At 41.9% G+C, this 25380-nt stretch overlaps 1 protein-coding gene across 19 annotated transcripts in view; it reads left to right on the top strand.

The window, feature by feature from the left end:
- Positions 1-25146, top strand: part of Kiaa1217 (KIAA1217 ortholog) — a 369334-nt gene extending 344188 nt beyond the window's left edge. For 11 of the 19 annotated variants that reach the window (XM_071599836.1, XM_071599837.1, XM_071599841.1 and 8 more), the window contains 11 exons: positions 218-348; positions 1113-1260; positions 4848-5304; positions 8624-8807; positions 10906-11069; positions 11967-12134; positions 15449-15568; positions 20014-20091; positions 20204-21793; positions 22294-22416; positions 23158-25145. In XM_071599836.1, the coding sequence (XP_071455937.1) occupies positions 218-348; positions 1113-1260; positions 4848-5304; positions 8624-8807; positions 10906-11069; positions 11967-12134; positions 15449-15568; positions 20014-20091; positions 20204-21793; positions 22294-22416; positions 23158-23655 (3661 nt within the window). In that variant the 3' untranslated portion in view covers positions 23656-25145. Of the gene's footprint in view, positions 1-217; positions 349-1112; positions 1261-4847; positions 5305-8623; positions 8808-10905; positions 11070-11966; positions 12135-15448; positions 15569-20013; positions 20092-20203; positions 21794-22293; positions 22957-23157 lie in introns of those variants that run through there. The other 8 variants (XM_027953073.2, XM_071599846.1, XM_027953071.2 and 5 more) reach the window with 7 other exon arrangements.
- The last annotated feature ends 234 nt before the right edge of the window (positions 25147-25380 follow it).

Genomic DNA, 25380 nt, shown 5'->3' with positions numbered 1-25380 from the left:
AACAGACCCTGGGAAAACCTCCTTGGACCTGCCTTACACCTCAGGGAATATTCCAAGCCAAACCCAGCTACTGTTCTAATGTGCTCTCGGCATCTAAGTGAAAGGCTTAGGAGGGTTGGACACTGTGAAATTGGAGACTAGGTGAGCACTCCGCCTTTGTACCCATCCTTCCTGAGGACCTCACTGTTGAGCTGTCTGCTGTCTGCTTCCCCCACAGTGAGCTGGAAGACTTTGTTGAAGACTTGAAGAAGGACTCTTCGTCCGCTGGCCGAGTGGTTACTCTCAAGGATGTGGAAGATGGGGCTTTCCTCCTAAGACAAGTGGGAGAAGCAGTAGCCACCCTGAAAGGTGAGCATTCCACCAGAGGGGAGAAGTCTGAAGTGTGTTTCCTGAGATGCTTAAAGATCTGTCACATAGGTGTCAAGTTTGTTGATGTGTACCTGTGATCCCAGCTACTGTGGAGGCTGAGGCAGGAGGATGGCTGGAGCCCAGGGGTTCAAGACCAGCCTGGTTAGTGTAATGAGACTCCCTTTAAAATAAGTAAATATAGATAGACAGATGATATAATTTATATGTATTACATTTATATATATGCATACATGTGTGTGTATATATATATATATATGTTAAATAGTGAAGGATTCATTCATGCAAGAATGCAAGCAATTATTTATAAAATGACTACACATGCCAGACACTGTCCTGGGTACTTGGGATACATCACTGAGCAAAACAGGCAAACATCCTACCTTCTTGAAGTTTATACTTAGTGGGTTCTGTAAGATTCAAGACTAATGATGCTAGTAACACTTACTATCAATTTTCCTACTTGCTGGGCCCATACAGTGTGCCCGGACACCTGTGCCAAACTCTTTAAACATAACCCCAAGGTGCAGTTGGCCCTAACCCAAATATACAGGAGACAGGCCTAAAGGAGCTGTGACCTTGCGCAAAGTTACTTGACCTGACATTTTCCTATTCTCTTAACCCTGCCTCGCCCTTCCCACAGACGTGTGAATTCCACACTTCTCAGTGCTATCCAGTGTCAGGGTGCAGGATGGGGGTGGTGGTTCTGCCATTCTCTTATAATCACCAGCTGGTTTGGCCTACAGGAGAATTTCCAACCTTACAAAACAAGATGAGAGCCGTCCTGCGCATAGAGGTCGAGGCCGTGCGGTTTCTGAAGGAGGAGCCACATAAGCTGGACAGTCTCCTAAAACGTGTGCGCAGCATGACAGACATCCTGACCATGCTGCGGAGGTAACTGGGAACCCCCGCACCCCCAGACTAGGAAGGCCTGCTGAGGGGGTGGGCCGGGGAGACCGGAGTGCATGTTGAAGACCCAGGTTCTGCCACCATCCAAGAGCCTGCGTCCAGGGTCATGTCATGACTTATCAAATCTTGTTTCTGGAAACCATGACTCCTTCCACCCCAGGGCTTTCATTGCAATATACCTCAAGGTTCTAATTCTTCAGCATAGACTTGCAGCATTGGACCCATTCTATGACTTAAAATGAATAGACATGGGCTTGGGGTGCAGCTTAGTGGTAGAGCGCGTTTATGGCATGTATGAGGTCCTGGGTTCCATCCCCAGCACCACAAGAAAATAAAATAATAAAATGAGTAGACACAGTCAACATTTCTTTAAAAAAATCATTGGAAAGTTGGTTTTCTTCTTTGGCTTGGTTTTGTTTTGTTAGTAACACTTTGAAGTTGAAGACTAAATCAAAGTAGTCTATTAGCCTCCTTCATTCCAGAGGCATAGAAGACTTTGGTTTGGAGAAAGTGAGTAGTAATAAATCTCTCTTAAATTTCCTACTGAAGGAGTATCTGAGAGTGTGTTGGTGCCATCTAGAAAAGAGAACTAAGACTCCTAAAGTGGCATGAGCCAGTCCCCTACCCAGGGTGAACCTGCTCATCAGGAAGGGTTACTATAGGGAAAGAGTAAAGAAATCACTGAATGACCCATGACTTTCATTGTAAAGAAAAATTCAGAACTCCATAACCCACTCAAAGAGTGTTTACAGGCCTAGGAGTGCAACTGAGCAGCAGAGCCCCAGCCTAGCCTGTGCACGGCCCTGAGTTCAATCCCCAGCATGGGGTGTGGAGATGCCGACATATAAGCATGAAGGATTCGGAAGCACCCTGGTAAATAACATCCTGTATGCTCTGTCTTTGAGTTACAATTGGATCTCTCTCTTCTCAACCTAATAATAAGGATAACTTGGACCTCCCAGCGCTTTCTATGTATCAAACATTGCACTTTCTATGTATCAGATGCAGGACAGAACCCTTGATGCGTATTACCTCATCCACTCCAGGCACTGTTATTTCATTATTTATAGGTAGAATCTGAGGCTTGGGGACATTCACTGCTAGCGAGAGGTGGGGCTGGGTTGTGAACAGATCTTTTGACTCCAGAGTAGCTGTCAGTTCTTACCTTACAGCCAGGGATGCAGTAAAGTTCAGTAACATTCTCTGTGCCCAGCCTTGGTGCTGGGTATATAGAAACAGTAATAAACAAGACAAGTGGGACCCTATCCTTATAAAAATTACTCTCTCCCATGAGGAATAGATACTAAACAACAACCAAAAATAAGCCACAGCCCTACAGTGGCAGTCCCTGAAGTGTTAGGGTTTTTTTAATAAGATCAAAAAGTTCCCCTTCTGGACCAGATTTGAGAGTAGGTCCCAGACAGAAGTAACATGTAGGAAACTTTCTTGTAGGGATTTTAATCACTGACTATAATTATTTGATCAGATTTAGAAGAAAAGTATCTGAAGTTCACAGTTAACTAAGGCAAATTATTAAGCGTGAGGAGCAGATTAAATTTTTCTAGCAAAGAATAACCTCGGAAAAGCCCCTTTTGAGATAACCCTCTATAGCAAGTGTGTAAGCACCAGGATGCTAAAGGAATCCAGATTAAAATAAAAAATGCTCCCTCCTGTGAAGTCCACATCTGACTGTATACAGGAAGACATTGCATGTGTGTTAAATTTTTTCATAAATGTCACACATTTTAAATCTCCAAAGGAACTTTTTCTTCCAATAGGATAAAAAATCTGTTAAACTAATTCTTTATGAAGCTTTAACCCAAATGTGGTAACTCATCCACAAGGCCACAAAAAAAAAAAAAAAAAGAAAAACAAAGCAACCTTATTAAGCAAAAATAGAGCATGAACTGCCAGGTAACATTGCTCATTCTCCCCTCCCTTCCCTTTCCATCCCTGAAAAGCAGTTAAAGGATGTGTTGAGAGCCAGCACAGAGTGATAGAAGACAGGATTATGGGTTTTGAACATTACATGACATTTTTACTTATAAATACTCAGTGGTGAGAATGGTACATAAAACAAGTCGAACAACTCAAAATAAAATAAATTTTAGCTTCTATCAGGGTGCCCATCACAAGCCTATTTATAGTTAATTTTGTACTAGCATGTTTGTGCATAACATGATACTCCGCATGGTGGAAGACCGAAGGATGAAGGTGGGAATGTGCATGTTCCTAAGGACATGCAGATGACCCTACACCATGGCAGAGAAGGTGAGGCGGGCGACAAATGGTCACAGTTCAGAGCATACTTAGGAGCTTGGAAAAATGCCCAAGTGGTTTGGCATAAGTGGAATTTGAGATGTTGGAAGAGATTCCTACCAGGCACCCAGAAGAGTGGGTAAGTTCCAGAGACAGAGTTGGAGGGGATTGTGGCCTGGTTCAGAGCAAGAGAGGGAGAAAGGAGGGGGACAGCAGAGGAGAGGGAGGAAGAGACAAAGGGAGGATCTAAGTTAAAGTCACCTTCATGGAGATGGTTACTGAAAATGGAAATAGTAGCCAAGTAAATTGGTAGAGATAGGAGAGAATAAATCTTGGGAAATCCCTGGGGAGTTAAAAGCCTGGGGTTGGTAAAGTCAAAAGTAAAGAAAGTAGTAAGTAACAGAACAGAGTCACAAAATACAGTGTCTTTTTCTTTTTCTTTTCAAATCAGAAAAGAGAGAAGAGAGTACTTTAATAAGAAGGGATTGTAGGACTCTTAAGTTATGGGTCAAGTTACAGGCGTGACATCATCTTATATCGTAACTTCACAACATTAGTTCTAACAATCCCCAAGGAAAGCATTGCGACCATTGTCATTGTCACCATCCTTACATTTTACAGGAAAGTTTCTGAGGCTCAAAAAGGTGATGATCCCAGTGTTATATAACTAGAACATGGTAGAACTGACACTCAAACATAGACGCGTCTGTCAGCAAAGGTCCTGCCTTTTCCTCTGAAGCCTGGGTACAGATGGACACAGCAATGAATGACTCCCCAAAGCAGAGGAGGATGAGGACCAAGCACAATATTGTACTAGAGTCATCCATGTCCTTGCAGAAAGATTTGGCTGGGTCCAGGTGGGGATGTCAGAGAACAACAGAAGGAATTAGAAGGCAGGTTACCTTTTGACGTGTCTGCCAATGGACGGAGGGTAGCTGGAGGCTTCAGGAAGGTCTGCACAGGCCAGGATCAGGTGGTGGAGTCAGAGTGTTGTTAGAATCCTGTTGTTCGTGTCATGTCACCACCATCCAAACAGTGACAGGCTGGCATCAGTCTGAGCACAACAGTGCTAGTGAAAAAGGGAATGAGATCATCTCCTGGGAAAGTCCTGGAGAAGCAGCCCTAGATAACTAGGAGCCATCAGGAGCTTTAGGAAGTTGCTATGGAAACCCTCACCCCCCAGCAGCTACTCTGAGTCTTGCATGTTTTGATCTCACCCAGCTCTGGGATGCATGGCCTTCAAGTACACCACAGTGACAAGATGGAAGTGACCTATTTTAGCAGATAATTCTACTGTGCATGGTTTCTCCTAGACATGTCACCGATGGGCTCCTGAAGGGCACCGATGCAGCCCAAGCCGCACAGTATGTTGCTATGGAAAAGGCCACAGCCGCCGAAGTCTTGAAGAACCAGGAGGAAGCAGCCCATGGCCCCAGCCAGCCCTTCCATGGCACCGGAGTCCCTGGTGATGTGAAGTCGGAAGTGGTGCCTTTGTCTGGCATGACCGTTCACCAGGCGCAGAGCTCTCCTATGGTCATCCAGCCCTCCCAGCACTCCCTGGCCCTGCTGAACCCTGCCCAGAACTTGCCTGTCGGGACTGGTACCCACACAGCCAACCCTCCTGCAGTCACACAGGAAGTAACCTCTGCACTGCAGTCAGCTCCAGCCCCACAGTCCCCTCAGACACCCACGAATGGTTCCACCATGCAGAGCTTGTTCATTGAGGAAATCCACAGTGTGAGTGCCAAGAACAGGGCAGTGTCCATTGAGGTAGAGTCTTGTTTCCATTTCTCATCACCCCATTAACAGGTCCTTTCCCTGAATGAGTTACAGTCTAATTATAGAGAGAGTGTGTGTATGAATTCATTTGTGGATCAAAGATATATTTTTACCAAAGATAGATTTTTTTTTTCTTCAATTGGGGATAGGATTCCATAGCCAAGTTAAGGGAAAGGTCATAAGATTTGAGAAAGATGGCACCTAAACTTTAGCTGGAATGTAAGTCAGTGGTGTGCTGGTAAATATTTAACAACCAGCTCTCTGGAAGAAAGCTCTGATTTGTGGCATTTGCCAATTTCCGTGGTGTACATTCTCCCACCGTGGCAAAATAAAGCTACTGTATGACATCACTGAGCAGGAAATTAGGGACAGAGGTGACCATCAGTTTCCTGAGCCAGTGGGTGCTGGCTTGAGTTTCCCCTGTGCTAAAGGCAGCCTGGGGAGAGTTACTACTGATTCTGAAAGACAGAAGATTCGTGATAAGCAGAGGAGGGGGTTGTGGCACTTTGGGATGGAGGGATGCTGGAGCAGAGGCTGAGTTCATAGTAAGCCTGTTTAACTGGAACCAAGGACATAAAGATGGGGAAATAGATGAAACCAGTTTGAGAAATGTGTGGAGTTTATTTTGAAGGTGTCAGAGAAATAATACTACAGATCTGACCCGTGATTTTTTTAAAAATAGCACCTTTAAGAAATTAATCTGGAGACAATATAGAGGATGGATTGTGGTAGTAGGTCTAGAATTAAGGAAGCTGAATGGCAAATTATAGTACTCTAAGAATGAAAAGCAAAGGCAGTCAAAATAGAAAGAGAAAATGATCTTAAGTGAGGGGGCTGGGATCATGGCTCAGTGGTAGAATGCTTACCTAGCATGTGTGAGGCACTGGGTCTCACATAAAAATAAACAAATAAAATAGTGGTATTGCATCCATCTACAACTAAAAAATACATATATAAAAAAAACAAAAAGATCAAGTGAGGGCTGGAAGTATATTTCAGTGGTTGAGCACTTGCTTAGCATATGTGAGGACCTGGGTTCCATCCCAAACACCTCAAAAAAATTAAAGAAAAACCCAACATGTAGAAAAACACACTGTTTTTAAATATTCTTTTTTAAACCCTGTATTTTGCTCCCATAGCTCTTTTTCCTCTTACCTCATATCCTTTCCTTTGTATCCTGTAGCTCAGTGCTCTGTCCCCAGCAACCCAGTCCTAATCCTTCCTGCCTTTCTTGCAAGTCATCAGGGACTAACTCAGGGTGGGTATGTTGAGATGACCTCTTAAAACCAATGTGGCCACAGTCATGACCAGAAATTTGGTAGTGAAAAATATACCTTTGACAGCATTATCCGTGTAGCTTCTCTGTGTTCCAGAATTAAAAGCTGTGCCCCTAATCCAAGTCAGCAATATTTAAAAATTTCTTATTGCCAGGTGCAGTGACACACACCTGTAATCCCAGGTACTTGAGAGGCTGAGGCAAGAGGATTGCAAGTTCAAGGACAGCCTTGGCAACTTAATGAGATCCTGTCTCAAAATAAAAAATAAAAAGCCCTAGGGATGTAGCTTAGTAGTTGAGTACCTCTAGGTTCAATCCCCAGAATTGCAAAAATTAATTAATCAATATTGCTTCTTATAGGATTTTCTGGGCTTTGATTCTGTCCTTAATGCCTGATAGAGAAGCTGGGGAATATGCCCTTTCCTCCTGAGAATTTATAATCTGCCTCTTAAGACATCTCATCACTTTATCTCAATACTTAAAGGGTGTCAGTCTGATGACACTTTTATTTCACAAATATCCATTAAGAATATGGATATTGCTAGGTGGGGTGGCATACACCTCTAATCCCAGAAGTTCAGGAGGCTGAAGCAGGAGGATCACATGTTCAAAGCCAGCCTCAGCCCTAAGCAACTTATGGAGACCCTGTCTCAAAACATAAAAAAAAAAAAAAAAAAAAAGGACTGGGGATGTGACTTAGTTGGTTAAGTGCCCCTGGGTTCAATCCCTGGTACCCTTCCCCCACCAAAAAAATTTCTAAAAGAATATGGATATTTAAGAACTTAGCATAATAATCATTGTGATTTGTATATTTTGTTTTGAGAAGAGAATAAATCATCTCCTAAAAATGCCCTGATCCACAAAAAGGGAGACCTGGGTCTTTCTGTCAGTTTAGCCCCCAACAAGTGGAATGAACCTTATTCATTCAATAGAGATGCTGAGCCCTACTAGGATCTGGGATAGGCAGTGAACAGAAAGATAAGGTCTGTGTCCTTAAGAACCTTACCTACTTGTAGGGAAACTGAGAACATGTATATGCCATCTGTTAGTAAATGCTAAGAAGAAAAAATAAATGAGAGTACTGATTATATTGAGCAAATTCTTCATCTTACTGGACCCCAAACTCCTACATAAAGTGTGTTGATTCAGTGATCTTTTCCAAATCTTGTATTCTGAGGTTCCACCAGTTCTGGGGCTAATTTCCACTCTGCCTTTCTAGAATGATTAATGAACCATCTGTAATATCACAGGAGAAATGTCCTTTAAAAATATAGGGATTTAAAAATATTTTTAATGTACCTCTGTTATGGAACTTACTGAAGCCAGAAGTCATCCAAAAAAATATCCCCCCACTTAAAAAAAAAAAAAAAAAAAAAAAAGTGACCAAGAAAGGGTCACATAGCAGTTCTTAGTTCTTAGAAGTGGAACTAAGGATTTTTAAAATCAATTTTATCTTTTATAAACTGACACAAAACATGAAAAGTGTACATATTAACGAAATACTATGTGACATTTCAATACATATATATATATATATATATATACACACACACACACAGTGTATAATCAGGACAGAACAGGATTATTTTGTTCTTAGTGTTGTGGTTTTTATTTGTTTGCTCATCTCCTCTACAATGAAAACTTACTTTAAAAAGCAAAAACTTACTAATGAAAAACGTACCTTTGACAGCTTTATCTGTGTCCCTTTTTATTCTGTATTGGTAGAAGTAAGTCATAAGGGCTCAGTGATCGTTTAAGAAGTGGGTTTGGGTTTCTGAGCTTGCTTTTCTGTGGATGACTGTCACCTGGGCTGAAATGTCAAGCCATGTAGTTCTAAATGATGTGGCAGACAGCAGAAGGGTCAGGTGGCCAGGACTCGTCTGATGTGTGCAGTTGTCCCTCCAAGGAAAACCGGGACATTATCTTGTCGACATTTTAACTGAGTTTCATGCCCAACTTCAATGTGAAATCTCCAGACTACATTAGCTTTCCCCTCTGGTTTTTAAACTGTCTTCCTTTGCCATTTCCCTTTAGAAAGCAGAAAGGAAATGGGAAGAGAAAAGGCAAAATCTGGACCATTATAATGGGAAAGAGTTTGAGAAGCTCCTGGAAGAAGCTCAGGCCAACATCATGAAGTCAATTCCAAACCTGGAGATGCCACCAGCCTCGGCCCCATTACCAAAGGGAGATGCCCCAGTGGACAAGCTGGAACTCTCAGGTGAGGCTGATCCCAGCCAGAGGTGCCAGTGTGGGGTGTCTTCAGCTCAGAGGAATGTCACTCCCGTGAGCTTGTGCTGGACAACAGGACCAAGGTCTCACTTCTCCAGAATCATATAAAGTGAATCCCCAGGTGTTCCTTAGATCCTTGCTATGACTTTTTACCTCTCACTGTGTCAGGAAGCCATGTTGGGTGTTAGGATGCCAGACAGTGTCCAATAAAGAAAAAGGTAATTTTCCTGCTTCTCTATTTCCTCTGAACATATGACACTTAGAGCAGAAGCTGGGAGAGTCTGAGGCCTGCATTTAAAAGAAGAGCTTTTTGTCCACCACCACCCCCACCAGAAAGAAAACGGTGGCTTTCATGAGTTCCCCAGGGAATATTATGTCAATCATCAGGTGAAATTCTACCTTTGAGAAAATTATTAGAATGTATATTTAACCAACTCAATCATGGAAGTTGAAGCATCAGTGTGTCAATACTAACATAAAATACAGTCGTGCACACATAACGTGTGGCCCACAGTGGACCTCACATACCATGGTGGTCCTGTAAGATTGTATCACTGAGTGATGTTGTAGCCATCATGGTTTGTGTAGGTACATCCTGTGATGTTCACATAGTGACAGAATCGCCTAAGAACACATTTCTCAGCGTGTCTCCCTATTTTTAAGTGATGCATGAATATAACTTTAAAAACTCAAACTATAGAATCTTTCACTAATTACAAGGCACATCCCTTACTCGGATCTTAAAATTATGTAGAGATGTTATTTTACTTGCAGCCTAAAGTCTCTGCCATGTCACATTCGACCATACTTCGTCCAACCATTAAAATTAATTTGAAAAGGAATCACCATCTGGACTTGCTTGTCAAGGAACATTAAGTGGATTGGATTGAAAATTCATGGAATATTCCCTACCACATTTCATTCTCCAAGGCTCCACTCACTGAAACTCCCCCCGCCCAACAGCCTCTGCTCAGAGGCCTCAGTGCCCCTGCCCCACCCCATCCCATATGCCATCTGGATGAGGCCTGTCTGGGGCCCCTGGACAGCCAGGCAACAACTGCTCCGAGAGGGTAGGACCCTGGGAGGGACACTTCTCTCACAAAGATGGCTTGTCTCTCCAAGTCCCCAGGAAGAATTTCTGATAGCTAAAATGACCCACTCATTACGTATTTATCTTGTGGACGTCTGCTCTGCCCCATCATTCATTTTGCCTTACCGTTCTTTGATGTTTTATATAGTTCTCATAATTTTTCCTTCTTGCATTTATACAATAAAAATATAACATCAATTTTATTAACGTGCCTCATTTTCCCTTTTTATTCTCTCAGATTGAAAAGGGTTTTGCATAAATGTTTTAAGTAACTCCCAAGAATATTTTACTTAGTTAAAATGTTCTATTATTTACTGTTATATTTTTTATTACTGTTGTTGTTTTTAATACTCTGATTCCTTCTCAGAAATAATCCACTAATGTGCAGGCCTCTAGAAATGTGTGACCAGAAATTAATGTTGATTTATAATACTGATTTCTATACTTACTGCCTCCTTTATTTTTTTTTTTTTTTTAGCAGAAAGAATCTTTTTCAACCACGTAACCATGACCTTAATTTTTAAAAAATAATTCACTTTCTCTCTGGCTTTGTCCTTTGTCCCCACTTGTCTGATCTCCTCTCTGGCCCTCCCTCAGCTAGATCCTACTCTAACATTCCCCACACACCCCTCTTGATACATCTGTCTTTTCACTGAGGGACTGAAGATGTTGGAGGACACATGAGGCATTTTGGAATTTTTCCTTTAGTTCCTCGTTTTTCCAAGTGACAATCAGCTTTTTTGTGTCATTAAAAATTAATTTGATAATGAATACCCATTCAATAGATGAGAAAACTGAGACACAGAGAAGTTAGGTCATTTGTGCAGGGTCTTTCTGAGATTTCAATCCAGTTGATCTTTGGGATCTATATGCTTAATCATTGCTATATGGGAAAGACAAAATTTTTAAGTCAGTATTCTTTAAACTTATAGCAATACACTGGACTTTTTGAACATTATCTTGAAAAAAAAAATCACGACGGCACATTGTTTTCCAGAAGACTCACCAAATTCAGAACCAGACTTGGACAAACTGGGGGGAAAGTCACCCCCTCCCCCTCCTCCACCTCCTCGGAGAAGTTACCTGCCCGGATCGGGGCTCACTACCACGAGATCTGGTGATGTGGTCTACACTGGCAGGAAGGAGATCACCACTACCAAGGTCTGACGGGTTGATTCCTAGTAAACTGGTTTTGGGGCGCAATGATACCCTTAGACAAGATGCTCTGTGTTCAAACATAAAAGCAGTGATGTGGAGAAGAGAAATAGAACCTCAACTAAACTAAATGCCCAAGGAGTGCCACAGGTGGGAAAACCCAGCTGATGTGACTAGACTAGACTCACATCACAGGTTTTATCCTGACCTGACTTTTCACTGCATTGATTTAAGCGTGAATCACAAGCTGTCACAGGCCTGGTGGCACATCCCTGTAATCCCAGTGACTTTGGAGGCCAAGGCAGAAGGATCACCAGTTCAGAGCCAACCTCAACAACTTCTCCAGGCCCTAAGCAGCTCAGCGAGACCCTGTCTGTAAATAAATTACAAAAAGGGCTGGGGATGTTGCTCCGTGAGTAGTTGAGCACCTCTGAGTTCAATCCTCGTTACCAAAACAAAAAATAAGTCATAAACTACTTCCCAAACAGGAAGATTGAAAATAGGGGAAGAAGGGGGAGTGAAAGGAAGGTATCTTACAAAGGTATCGGCTTAGCTGACACAGGTGAGGGGTTTATACAGAAAGATGTTAAGTGAGCTATAGCTCCCGCTTAGCTTGGCAAGTTTTGTCACATTAAATGTAAAATACAATTTCCAAGGAAATGGAGGATGGGAGACGGCCTTTCTTAAAAGGCCTGGATGCTGAGTTTTGATTTTATTACAATTCTTCACTCCATTTACCAAAATGACGACTTGTCAAAACGAAAACCCAAACTAGCCTTTCAGCTAAGTGTGAAGATCCAGGAAGCCAAGGGATCAGATGACGAGGGATCCTGTGAATCTGTCATTTTTTTGCTGGTACCTAAGAGGTGGTAAGCCATTGTCTGTGGTTTGAATTTCCCACAGGCCAGTGGTGAAGATGTTGGTTCAAGCCCACAGACAAGAGCCACAAAATGTCCAGCAGAAGAGCCTGCTTCAGCCTGGGCCCCATCCCCTCCACCAGTCACTGCATCCTCCTTGAAAGATGAGGAGGAAGAAGAAGAAGAAGGAGACAAAATAATGGCAGAACTCCAGGTATGTGAGTGAAGTGACTGCCATTGACTCTCTACCATCTCATCCAGGACTCTCTAGACACGGCTTTCATAGATTTGTTAGCTAGAGAAGGCTGGGGAAGGGCCCCTGGAGCTAGGACGCATAAGCTTCATCCTCTAGCCTTGGCCTCCACTTTTCCAAGATGGCATCATACCAGGCTCTTGGGGTGCCTGTAAGACATGTGAGGAATCTCACAAGTGATGTTGAGCATCTTTGTCAAGAATCTGTTTGCTATGTAATTATCTTCTATGGAGAAATGACTATTCAAGTAATTTTCCCATTTTAATAGGGTTATTTATTTTATTATAATTGAATCATTTCAGTTGCTTATTATATATTTTGCATATCAGCCCCACATTTGATACATAACTTGCAAATGTTTTCTACCAATCCATAAAATTTTATCTTACCCTATTAATTGTTTCCTTTGTTGTGAGAAAGCTCTTTACTAAAATCTCATTAGTATATTTTTGCTTCTGTTACTTGGGTTTTAGGATCTTAGAAAATAAATGTATGCCCAAACCAAAAAAAAAAAAAGAAAAGAAAAATCATTTGTACACCTCCCTAGCACTGGCCATAGGATTTTCTTTCTTTTCCTTCTGTCTTAATAGTCTTTGCTTCATCCCAAAAGCAATTAAGATGGTGATTAGTAACACCAGCCATTGTCTTGCCTTGATAAGGACTGACTGAAGCACACTTTAGGTGGATCCTGTTCTTTGGCTCTAACCTTTAGAGTGACCAGTTTTGAGTCATGCCAACGAATGACCACCTGTAGTTCATACCAGTTTCCTGTTCTACGTGAATATCATCTTGTCAAATATTCTGAAGAGCTGAAAAAAATGTGCTCTGCTTTTGCTTTGGCCTGTTTGAGAAATGATATTTTATTAGCTTTACATGCTTATTACTTTTTCACTCATAGGATTAAGGATGGGATACAGGAATTATACCCAAAACTGATATCTCACATTCTAATCATAGATAAGAATCTTCCCTAAGAGTGTGTTCTAAAAACTTGTCTAATTGGAGACACATACACAATTCCCAGACTAAACTCTGAATTTTGTTGGACTCCTGAGTATTATAGGATATTTCCATCTATCAGATAGTCACACCTCTTGGGGCTCCAGAACATGTCATTTCCCCCCCTGCACCAGTGGGGCTGTGCAGGCCCATGGATTCTCCTTCTTCGTTTGGAGTAGGGAGTCTTTCAAATCATGTCGTTTTCACTACTAGTTTCCATGGTAATAACTGCCGGAATTGAGCTGCTGGATTTTATAGGGAAAATAGGATTCTCAATTGTTCTGTCATGTGCGTAAACCCTTTTGAGCCTTAGTAAAACTCAGACTGGCCTGGGACATCCCTTCACCAAATCAGACTGTTTTCAGGGTTTTAGAATGATTGGAGCATATAGATTTATAAAGTGAATAACTTGTAGATTTGTGAATAATCCAGGTTTAAGCCATTTAAGAGAAGTCATACATTTATTGTAGTCACTTCCAACCTGCTACTTGGGAATGCCTCCCTCCACTGAATCTTAATCTTTGATACCCTCTTTGATGACCACTTTTCATTACATGGAGTATCTGGCCTCTGGCCCCATGGTGGATGGTCATTTAACTGTGATTAATGACGTGCTGTGACCCTAACTCAGCCAAGCCCTGTTGGCTCTCCTGCTGGGACAAAGAACCAACCTTCTAGGCCAGTGGCCAAGGGCCTTGATGGTTTCTTTGCCTCTTCCTCTAGAATTAGATCCTGGGCAGGATGAGGAGACTCTGCAGCCCCCTCTAAGAGCATCACCAGGCATCAGAAGAAAACACAGGCTCTGAAATCCAGCCCAACAGAGATGGCGAGTAGATTCAGTAAGCAAGGCTATGGGCAGGCATTTAAGCCAGGGATTCTCAGGCGAGCCAGGACTGGCTTTCTGTGAGGTAGCAGGGAAAGCAGGGGGGCAAGAAGAGAGAAACAAGCAGAGCCATGGGAGAAAGTGCAGAGGAGGCTCTCACCATCAGCTATATTTGGACTTTAGGACCAGTTCTGGAATGTTAGTATAGAGAAGACACCAGTTCTCCTTTCTGCCTGCCAACTTATTTCCAAACGGCTGTATTTGACATAAAGAAAATACTAGACAATTATTTGAGATGATGCATTTATATAAGGGGTTTATTTGTTTGTTTGTGGAGGTTTTTGTTTGTTTGTTTTTGGCAGGGCTAGGGGTCAAACCCAGGGCTTCATGCATGTTAGACAAGTACTCTAGCACTGAACTACACCCCCAACCCTACATAAGTGATTTTCAATCCTCACTGTACTTTAGAATTATTTGGGGGATTGGAAAAGGCCCAGATATTTTGATTTATTTGTTCTCTGGAAGAAGCCTTGGTGATGGTCCTTTTCCCCAAAACTAACTGGTTGAAAATTCATGAACTTGGGTTCCTGAGTCCTCAACTCTCTTGCTGTCATGGTCAAAGTGTCAGGAATCTCTGGGGATGTCCACTTCCTTCTCAGCCCTCTAGTCACAGTCATTACTTTATTTCTTTGCCAGGGAACTGGCCTCCCTGAGTCAGTGTCCACATAGCCAGCCTCTGGCTCCCAGGGTGGCAATGGTTAGTTTTCAGAGGCAGATCTCCAGGGCTCAGGCAGCTCCCTGGCCATGTGGAAATGCATGTGTGGGTGCTGAGGAGGGTCATTTCATTGTAAATGAGCCTCAGAGCAGGGTAGGACCTGTTAACTATTTCAGAGAATGGATTAGTAAAAATTACTTTTAAGGTTTAAAATGTCCTGTGAGCTTCTTCCTATAATACAATAAAATTGTTTTTTTTTTTTTAAAAAAAAAAAAAGGAATAAAGGAAAAGATCTTTTTGTTTTAATTCACTTACATTCAATATCTTGCAAAGGTCAGAGCAAGAAACCCTGCAAAGTGCAAATCAGGTTCACCCATACAAAAGAAAGGGTGTTCCTCTCCTTTTTTTTTTTTTTTTCTTTTTGGTCCTGGGGTTTGAATCCAGGGTCTCATGCCTGTCAAGTATGTGCTCAGTCATAAGATACACTCCCAGCCCCAGGGTGTTCCTCTTAAGGGCTCTGCCCATTTTATCTTGGTGAGGATGTCCCAGACGTTCACCCCTAAGCCAACTGTTCTGCTGACTTGAGGGCCCGTGGAGAGCAGGATTTCAGGGTGCTGCTTCCCTGCTGCGACTGCAGGCAGGACCCCAGTGCTGGGATTCCTGAGCTTCTGGATTCCTGCCTTCTTCTCTGCCTGGTATACTTGGACCCCTGTTAACCTCACTATTTTAATTCCTTAGGCATTCCAGAAGTGTTCCTTTATGGAAGTAAATTCAAACAGTCATGCTGAGCAGTCCCGGGTTGACAGTCACGCTAAAGACACTAGGCCAGGCGCCACAGTGCCACCCAAGGAGAAGAAGGTAACAACGTGGCAATTATGCATTTGCCACATGGTCAGACAGCCCTTTCTTCCTTGCTCTGACACTAACACGGCTCTCTTGCACTTGACCTTCTTGCCCTCTGTCTCCTTCTCTCTGCCTTTTTTTTTTTTTTAACTAACAGGTTTAGGTTGAGATCAGAGATACCTGGCTCAGGTTTCGAGAGTAAACATCATGTGTCTATGCCCAGCATATAATAGTATATGCAAAAGCTAGGCAATATCTTTCCAAACTAAAGACTATTAGATTTTCTAGAACAACTCTAGAAAGGAGAAAAAATAGCAACCAAATATATAGAAGTTTTCCAACTTTTAACATGTCTTCTGGACCAAAAAAAAAAAAAAAGACAGAAAGAAACTATATTAAAAATAGGTGAAAGCCTTAGACTCAGAGAAGATCTGCATAACAGAAAATACCTCAGTCACATATGTATAAATATGGAATCATAGAACCTATGAGTATTTACACAAATGTCCAAGAATGCCCAACAGAATCTTTGTGAAGTATTACCAGTTTTTAAAGTGGGTCTTCTAAGATACACTTATGAGATAATTTTAGCACTGAACTATATTTGTAGCTTCTAAAAGATTGTCCAAGCTTAAAAACAAAGCAGCTGTCAATGCATACATACTTTAGAGAAAGGATATTAACCTGGACTTTGGAGCTGAAACTTTAAATTGGATCTAGAGCACTTATGATTTGGGGGTTTCAAGCCATCTTATTTTAATGAAGACTCTTGTCTAAATATCAGGATAAAAAGCTTAACCAACTCAAGTCCTAACAGTTCTCACCAGGAACTTATATATCAGAATTCAGGGACTCAAAGTTTCCCTTAAATAAAGTCAAACTAATCAGGTGCAAGATAGCACCACAACTTCTCCAACTGGGATCCTTGGTCCATATCTAAGTGAGGGAGATGGCACGTCACAGTGTCTGAGGGCTGGTCTGACAAAGCCTTCAGGAAATCTGCTCCTCTCTGGCTCACAGCCAGCATAGAGCCCTTGGGTGAACCACATCTGCCGCATAAGGGACATATAAAATTGCTACCAGGGGAAGGAGAATCCTCTCCACCAGGGGGAGATCACAAGAATATTGATAGATTCTCATGAAGAAACCCTCCTCCTAATTTGAACTCAGAGTCACATCAGAAATAATATTGCTTTTTCATGTGAAATTTTCTTATGTGACCTTATTAAAACTAACTCATGGGTGGCCCTGGCATGACCTAGCGTGGCATATTTGGGACAATGCAACCATTTCTGTCTAAAACACTGACTGGGAACTTGGAACTTCTCAAGGATCCCTTCTGAAAGAGGCAATCATTGATTTATTAACTTGAACTTTTCAGTTTGGCTAGAATGTTGCATGAGATTTCTTGTTTTCCATAATTAAAAATCCATATCCCATTCATTTATCACAACCAAGGATCTTTTGGAAAACCAGCAGGTCTATCTTGAGTGTCCAGCACTGGGTTTAATTGCAGGTACTTTTTCTGGATCATTCTACTCAGATATAGATTTACTTCATAATAACCATAAGTTTCAAATTTATCTCCCAGTTTTGTCATTATTAACCTCTACCTGGACTGTTCACCTGTCCCATAAATGAAATGTTTTCCTCTTATTATCATGAAGCTCTAGCCTAATACTTTGCTTTTATGCAATTTTCTTGTAACTATGTCTCTAATTTTGGTTTATTGTCCATTTGCATATTGAGTATGGTTCTCCAGTTATGTAAGCAATCTAACCCTTGGGGCCTAGAAACATATTAGAGTCTTGACCTTCTAAGACTAAAAAAATCAGCTTCCATTTACATGACACTTTTGACCCAGTGTCACACTTGCTTTGATACATTTATTCCTTTTTCTAGATCATGATGAAAATGATAGTTCACTTGAAATGTATCCTCAAAACCTTTTTTTAAATATGGTTTTAGTTGTTGATGGTTTTTTTTTTTTTTTCTTTATATACAATGATGAGAATTGAACTAGGCAAGCACTCTACCACTGAGCCACGACCCCAGGCCTCCTCAACACCTTTAACATGATGACTTTCCACCTGGTTATTTCTGCTAATAAATCAACATCAAAATACATGTTCTGCAGGGTGACATTGGAAATATTTAACATGGGTGTGGCATGGACCCCTGAACAATCAGGACAGATACCCCAATAAATGGGAGCAGGAAGACACCCCAGTCTGGCATATGTCTTCCTAATATTACATGCCAATCCCTTCTTTGATTCAGAGAGTAAATTCTCACTCAGGTCCTAGCATAATACGCTAACTCCATATTTGGAGTTGAACCTTAGGCCAGAACTTTATTTTTTTAAAAAAGCCATGCACTTGACATGTTAGTTGTTTTATAATCTGAACATTTTAAATCCCATAAGAGAAACTGTATGGTTCAAATTGCAGCACTGCCCTTCTGAGGGGGGACTTCAACATGAGGACATGCAGAAGTTAAAACAGGAGGTGTTGGGTGGCTAAATGTGCCTTGTGGATATTTCTGTGTGTAATTAACTTTGCCATGTGTGTTATTCCTTGAGTATATGTGAACATTCTTTCCATTTTTATATAGGGACATAGGACTGCTTTGAGTTGAGTTTGGCCCAGCCTGGGTTATTGGCTTTATTACCCTGTCATTGGTTTAACCAAATAATCTTCTTCGGGATTGTGTTGCACCCTGTGATAACTACCATTTCCTTTTGGGCTTCTACAGCAAGAAGGGGCAGCAGTGCTTTGGAAGCCACAAGGCATCACTAGTGTCCAGGTGGTGGCATGGCCTGAGGCTGCTCATACAGTCAAGCTGGTGAGGTTGTGCTTCTAGGGGAAGCTCCATTATTACCTGCAGCCTCACTGTTGGGCCCTTTAGTCTGAGCCTTAGTGAGACCCTCAGAAATGTACCTTTGCTCTACACTATAAAATGTAGAGAATAAAAGTTGCATGGTAATATACAGAGAAGTAAAGCTGAATCATGATGTCACTGTCACTGTCTTAGCTTAATATATCTGTTTTGTGTTTAGATAAAAGTCATGCACCACATAACAACATTTTGGTCCACAGGGGACCTTATATACAATAATGATCCTGAAAAATCCCTGTCCCCTAGCAACATTCCCTGCACCCATAAGGTCATTGCACAGCCCATTACTGCCCTATTTGTGGTTCTGGTGATGGAAACAGACCTACATGTAAAGGCATAGCACACACAATTATGCATAGTACGTAATACTTGATAATAAACAACTGTTGCTGGTTTATGTATCTTCTAGACTATGAATACCTATGTATCTTTTTTTCTAATTTTTTTTTAGTTGTGGTTGAACACAATACCTTTATTTTATTTATTTATTTTATGTGGTGCTAAGGATCGAACCCAGTGCTTGGCATGTGCTAGCAAAGTGCTCTACCCCTGAGCCACAATTCCGGTCCCACCCCTGTACCTTTGATACTTTGTATCATTACTTTAGTGTGTGCTTCTGTTTATTTAAAAAATGTCACAGTAAGACAGCCTGGCCTATCGCCACTGGTAGCAGCCTCATGTCTCTTGATGACATCAAGAGGCCACACTGAGTGGATGATGTACCCTCTAGGTTTGAATAGGCACACTCTATCACACAACAACAAAATCACCTAATGATGCATCTGTCACAATGGGTCCCCATCGTTAAGTGATACATGACTGTATTTTGTGGCAGCATTTTCACTGTGAATTTGGATTTGACTGTCTTGGCTATTAATTTGAAGGTTATTTTGACCCCTTGACACCTGCGTAAAAACTGCAAAGACATTTTCAATCTGTCATTTGGCCAGGGAAAAATAATGTTGTTGTTGTTTTTCCAATTCCAAAGCACCATACCTAATCAATGCAGAAGTCTTTATAGGACAATTTTCACAGAAGCAGAAATAGGACTGAAATCAAGCTGGAAGGGACATTTGAAATCTCCTGGTCTTACTCCTCAGTTTCTAGGCAAGAAAACGAAGGTGCAGACAAGTGAATAAATATCTTGCCTAAAGTCATATAGTTAAGAGAAAGATCTGGATTAGAATCTGAACACACTGCTTCTCCATACACTGTGCTTTCTGCAATTCTGGCTCCAGATTCAACTAAGATCACAGTCAGAGGTTGAAAAGAAGTTGTATTGATTGGTCCCCCTATTCATGTAAATGATCCCCCACAAAATTTTAAATACTTGAAATATTTTGCTAATTGAGACTTTCATCTTGTGCAAACACAGGGCATTTTTGGAAGTTGGAGAACAAAGCAATCCCAGGTAAACAGAGCCATAGGCTCTGGATTGGCGTGTAACCAATTGTGCTTGACCAGCATGTTTGGAAATGTTAATTAAAGAAACAATTTAGTTATAGTCCACTTTGGGGGGGATGTGGTTTTGTGGAGTAACATGTCCTACACTATTCTACCAGAATTTGGAAATTTTCCATGAAGATGTACGGAAATCTGATGTTGAATATGACAATGGTCCCCAAATGGAATTACAAAAGGTGAGTTCGCCACATCTGTGCTCCAGCTGATAACCATGCAGATAATTACCTTCCCTTGCAGATCCATTGCTGATTAATGTGTGTGGTTTTCCTCCTCCACTCTTGCTTGCAGGTTACTGCAGGGGCTCTAAGACCTAGTGACCCTCCTCAGTGGGAAAGAGGAATGGAGAATAGTATTTCTGATGCATCCAGAACATCAGAATATAAAACTGACATCTTAATGAAGGAAAATTCCATTTCCAATAAGAATTTATATAGAGACAGTAGAAACTATTCCCAGAAAAATATGCCAAAGGTCAGTTTCAGCTTCTCTGGCACGAACTCATTAGAAGATGAAATAAACCAAGGGCCCAAAGACTCAGGACTGCAGTACCCTGAGAATCAGAAGTTGAATTACGGAAAGACAACGGAGATGGGTGAACGAGGACCGGAAAATACAGATAAGTGTCCCGTTCCCTCCTCTGCCAGATCAACAGAATTGAATAGTCATGACATCAGAACACAAGATCAAGATGGGCTCATGACAAATATTAGCCAAGTTGTTCTAAGACCCAGAGGGACGAGGCATGGAAACCTGAATCCTCCTGATGATGGAGACTCAATTCCAGGTTCTCCCACTGAAGAAAATTCAGCCACTGACAACATCGCCTTCATGATCACCAAAACCGCTGTCCAGGTGCTGTCCAGTGGGGAGGTCCATGATATAGTGAGCCAAAAGGGACAAGATGTGCAGACAGTCAACATCGATACCAAGAAAGAGACGACCTCCCACCCAGAGGTGACTGAAGGCGAAGAGCCGGTCGTGTGCCTAGACAAGAAACCAGTTATCATCATTTTTGATGAACCCATGGACATCCGGTCTGCATATAAGAGACTTTCCACCATCTTTGAGGAATGCGATGAGGAATTGGAGAGAATGATGACGGAAGAAAAGATAGAGGAGGAGGAAGAAGAGGAAAATGGAGACTCCGTAGTCAAGAATGATGCTTCCGACATGTTTCCTACGCAGGTTGCCTCAGGAAGTCTGATTGTGGGACAGCAGACAGAGATGAAATCGAAGCCACTCTCCCTATCAGCAGAGACCAAGCCCCCGGCAGGACAGGCCATGAACCAAACGGAGCCGAGCAAGTTGAGCCTGGCAGATTCTCCAGATTCCGAAAGCAAAGGGGACGTGGCCGAGGACCAATTTGAAAGCCCCAAGAAAAAATTTAAATTCAAGTTCCCTAAAAAGCAACTTGCTGCTCTCACTCAGGCAATCCGCACGGGAACCAAGACGGGCAAGAAGACCCTGCAGGTGGTGGTCTACGAGGAAGAGGAAGAGGATGGCACTTTGAAACAGCACAAAGAAGCCAAGCGATTCGAAATCACCAGGTCTCAACCTGAAGACACCCTGAAAAATATGGCCAGGAGACAGGAGCAGCCCAGTTTAGAGAGCACAGTTCAGGTTTCAAGAACTGATGAAATTAGGAAAAATACCTACAGAACATTGGACAGTCTGGAGAAGACCATCAAACAGCTTGAAAGTACGATCAGTGAAATGAGTCCCAAAGCCTTAGTCGAGACCTCGTGTTCCTCCAACAGAGAATCTGTTGCAAGCTCATCCCACACAGCCCACGAGGCCCCTCCCCGAAACTTGCTAGTTCTGGATGAAGCCCCCCCTGCCCTAGAGCCCCCCACGTCAGTATCTTCAGCTTCACGTAAGGTATCTTGGTCTGGTGGAAAATGAAAAGACCCAGCTGCTTTTCTTAAATCTGCCATAATCACCATTAGCCAAAGGTGTCTTGTGATTTAATTGCTTCCTTTCAGGTGGCTCGTGGTTTTTTTGTGTGTGTTCGCCATGATCCCCTTCTCTCATCCTTTCTCACCTTCAAAACAACAACAACTAGGTGTCTAACAGCTAATTGATTCCGTTTTTACCTCTGTTGCTGATTGGTGTCGGGTAAACGTCCGGATGCTGGGTCAGCCATTGGCTCTGGAAATGATTGCTCTGATACTCACATTAAAATCCGTTTGATCAGTAGTGAGCAGTTGATTCTGTTTGATTCTTCCAATTAACCCACGTTGGTGTCTCCTAGATCTGTCCTGCATGTAGGGCTCTGGCTTCTCCCCTTGGCCTTCTCTGCGCACAGTGGGGGCTGCCTTGGTGATGATCCACTCACGTGCTTCTCTTTCTCTTCCCCCTCTCGCTGGTCCTTCCCACAGGGCTCCGGTGGGACCCCACAGACAAGCAGGATGCCCGTCCCTATGAGTTCCAAGAATAGACCCGGAAGCCTGGACAAACCTGGCAAGCAATCCAAACTGCAGGATCCTCGCCAATATCGTCAGGTAGTTTTACCTTAAACCCAATTTTGGATGGACATGATTTCCATTTTGAAGCAAGTCACTGACTTAGTTTATACCAAATACTATGTTTTCTTTGTAAGCTATGGTTTACAGTAGACATTCTGGATCTGGGGGCATGAAGAAAGTCTAAAAAAAAAAAAAAAAAAAACCTTTGTTAAACTTTTCACCACGCTCTTGCATGCTTGCAATAAAACATCTTTTACTTTGTGACTCCAAATTTTAACTGTTAACACACGGTGCCAGACCAGTTGAATTTCCGTTGGTGAATGTAGTGCTTCATCAAGAACACGTTGGGAAGCAGAGACAAACCAACCTGCTGTTGAACTGCCCTTAAAGTCACCAATACTAACGTCTGTGTTGACTGCATCTCTAGGAGTACATTAACTCTCCCATCAAAGTGTCCCACCCAAACCCAATAATAATCCCAATGCACGGCCAACCTTGCCCACAGGAAGTGGTAGTTGGAGTGACGTGACATGCTTTCTTCCTTTCCGTCTGCCTGGACATCCTTTGCTATGTGGTTGGACTGGGGTGGGAGGTTGGGGGGGGGGGTGGTGGTGGGGATCTGCCAGGTCTAGAAAAGCACAAGACTTAGTTCAGGCCTTGAACTATTTTGTTATTCTTTTATTGGATGAGTCTCAGAAGGGCTGTGTTGCCAGGCCCTGTGGGCTGATCGTGTTACCAGCTTTCTGATAAACTGTCTTCCGCCATCTTTGTTTGCAGGCTAATGGAAGTGCTAAGAAAGCTGTTGGGGACTGTAAGCCTACTTCCCCCTCCTTACCTGCTTCTAAGATTCCAGCCCTTTCCCCCAGCTCTGGGAAAAGCAGTTCTCTGCCCTCTTCTAGTGGTGACAGCTCTAACCTTCCTAATCCGCCTGCTACTAAACCATCGATTACTTCTAACCCTCTCAGCCCTCAAACAGGACGATCCACTCACTCCGCCTCCCTCATCCCTTCTGTCTCTAATGGCTCCTTAAAATTTCAGAGCCCCCCTCACACAGGTAAAGGTCACCACCTTTCATTCTCACTGCAGACTCAAAATGGCCGAGCAGTCCCTCCTTCCTCTTCCTCCTCCTCCCCTCCCTCCCCTGCCTCCCCGACCTCCCTCAGCCAAGGTGCCAAGGGCATCAGGACCATCCATACTCCCAGCCTCACCAGCTACAAGGCACAGAATGGAAGTTCAAGCAAAGCCACCCCTTCCACAGCCAAGGAGACCTCTTAAAGGCCAAATCCTGTTAGGCCCAAGTCGGAGTTACATATTTTGTTTTGTTTTGTTTTTCATTTTTAGCAGTCTGCAACAACTGTTTTCACAAGAGAATGTAACATATTGCTGTACTGTTTGAGGCTATGACAAGTTTGTGCTAAATACTGGATTAATAGATCTCGGTAAAGCTTGTTTGTTTTTTACTTTGTTGCTGTTGTAACTACGTAGTGTTTACTGTCTAGAATGACACCTGTCAAATGGAGTGAGCATGTTGCTACCAAAAAGAGAGTTTGGGGAGCGGACAGGGTGTGTGAGAGATGGGGGAAACTGTATTAAGCATGTAAAACATGTATGATTCCAGAACTTTAGTATGTTTTGTATAAAAATATTTTTCATTACGGAGACTAGAAGTGAACAGAGAAATACACAAGTGTGACTATATAAATTGTAAAACAGATACTATAATATTTCCTTTTATTTTAGTGTTATTTAGCTTTATTACAGATTTCTATTTTTGTCAAAACTTCATGGTTCCTTTCAAGATCTTTTTTGCCAAAACATTTTGATACTATAGCATTGTACATTTGAAAGTAGTGTGCTAGACTCTAAGCCAATGAACTTCTACGCAAGCCAATAGGGAGGCTTCTGTAGAAAGCAGTTTATCAAAACTATTGCACTGCCATTAAAAGTATGTATAATAATTTGCTAGCCCAAGTAAGCTTGTTTTCTTTGCTTTTTTTTTTTTTTTCTTTTCTTTTTGTTTTTCTTTTAAACATGTTGAGATTCTCTGGTTGTTTTCTTTACAGTTTCGAACCCCTTCCTTCGTTTTCTGAGACCTGGTAACCCACACTATTGCATTGTGGATTTTAAAATGTACACTTCTGTACGGTTCTGTAAACTGATCAACTTTTGTAAATATATAAATAGACAAAAATACTGTATGTGATAGCACATAGAGTAGTTTTCCCACACCAAAGTTAATTTTTATGCATGCTTTAAGAAGATATATTGGAATGGGCAGAAATGGGGCTATCCATACATTTTTAAAAAGCAACGAGTTTGCACAGCTAGAGTGTTTTGTAAATAAATGTATTTGTATAACACAGTCATGTAATATACAGAACTATGAGCAGAGACTTTGCAAAACTAAATAAAGGGCTGCATGCTTATTATTTTTTGTACCTTGTCACTATAACTACTTCCGAGTCTAAGAACAAAATGTAACTATTACCAAGTTAAGTGTTTTGGGCTTTGAGGGCATTATAAGTAACATGTAACTCAACAACCTCTCAGACAACACTGCTTTTCTGAAAACTCTGGGGTGACTAATGATGAGTTCCTAATAAATTAAACGCAAGTGTCGTAACTTGTATGTAACCTGCCGACTCACTCTCTTCTTTGTGGCTTCTCAAGGTTTGGCTAAGAGAAAGCAAACCTGGTTGCCTGCCAAGTTTCCACCCTCACTTCCTGGAGAGCCTCTTACTTCTTTCTCTGTTTTCTTACATTTCCGGTAGAAGTAAAATAGAAATAAAATGACTTTACCACTGAGATTTATTTTTTGAGTTCTCAATTGGAAAAAAAAAATGACGTTAGTCTAGAGGGAAATATACTAGCAAATACCACACTATTGTTTTCATTTTTAAAAAATAGGAAAGTTGGTGAAAACACCAAAATTATGAATTGACTACAGAAACAAACTTAGGAATCTGCTTATCATTCTTTTCCTCCTCCAAAATACTTAAT

Source organism: Marmota flaviventris, chromosome 12 (genome assembly GCF_047511675.1).
Source record: "Marmota flaviventris isolate mMarFla1 chromosome 12, mMarFla1.hap1, whole genome shotgun sequence".
Taxonomy (NCBI): Eukaryota; Metazoa; Chordata; class Mammalia; order Rodentia; family Sciuridae; genus Marmota; species Marmota flaviventris.
This window is presented reverse-complemented; position numbering and strand designations above follow the sequence as displayed.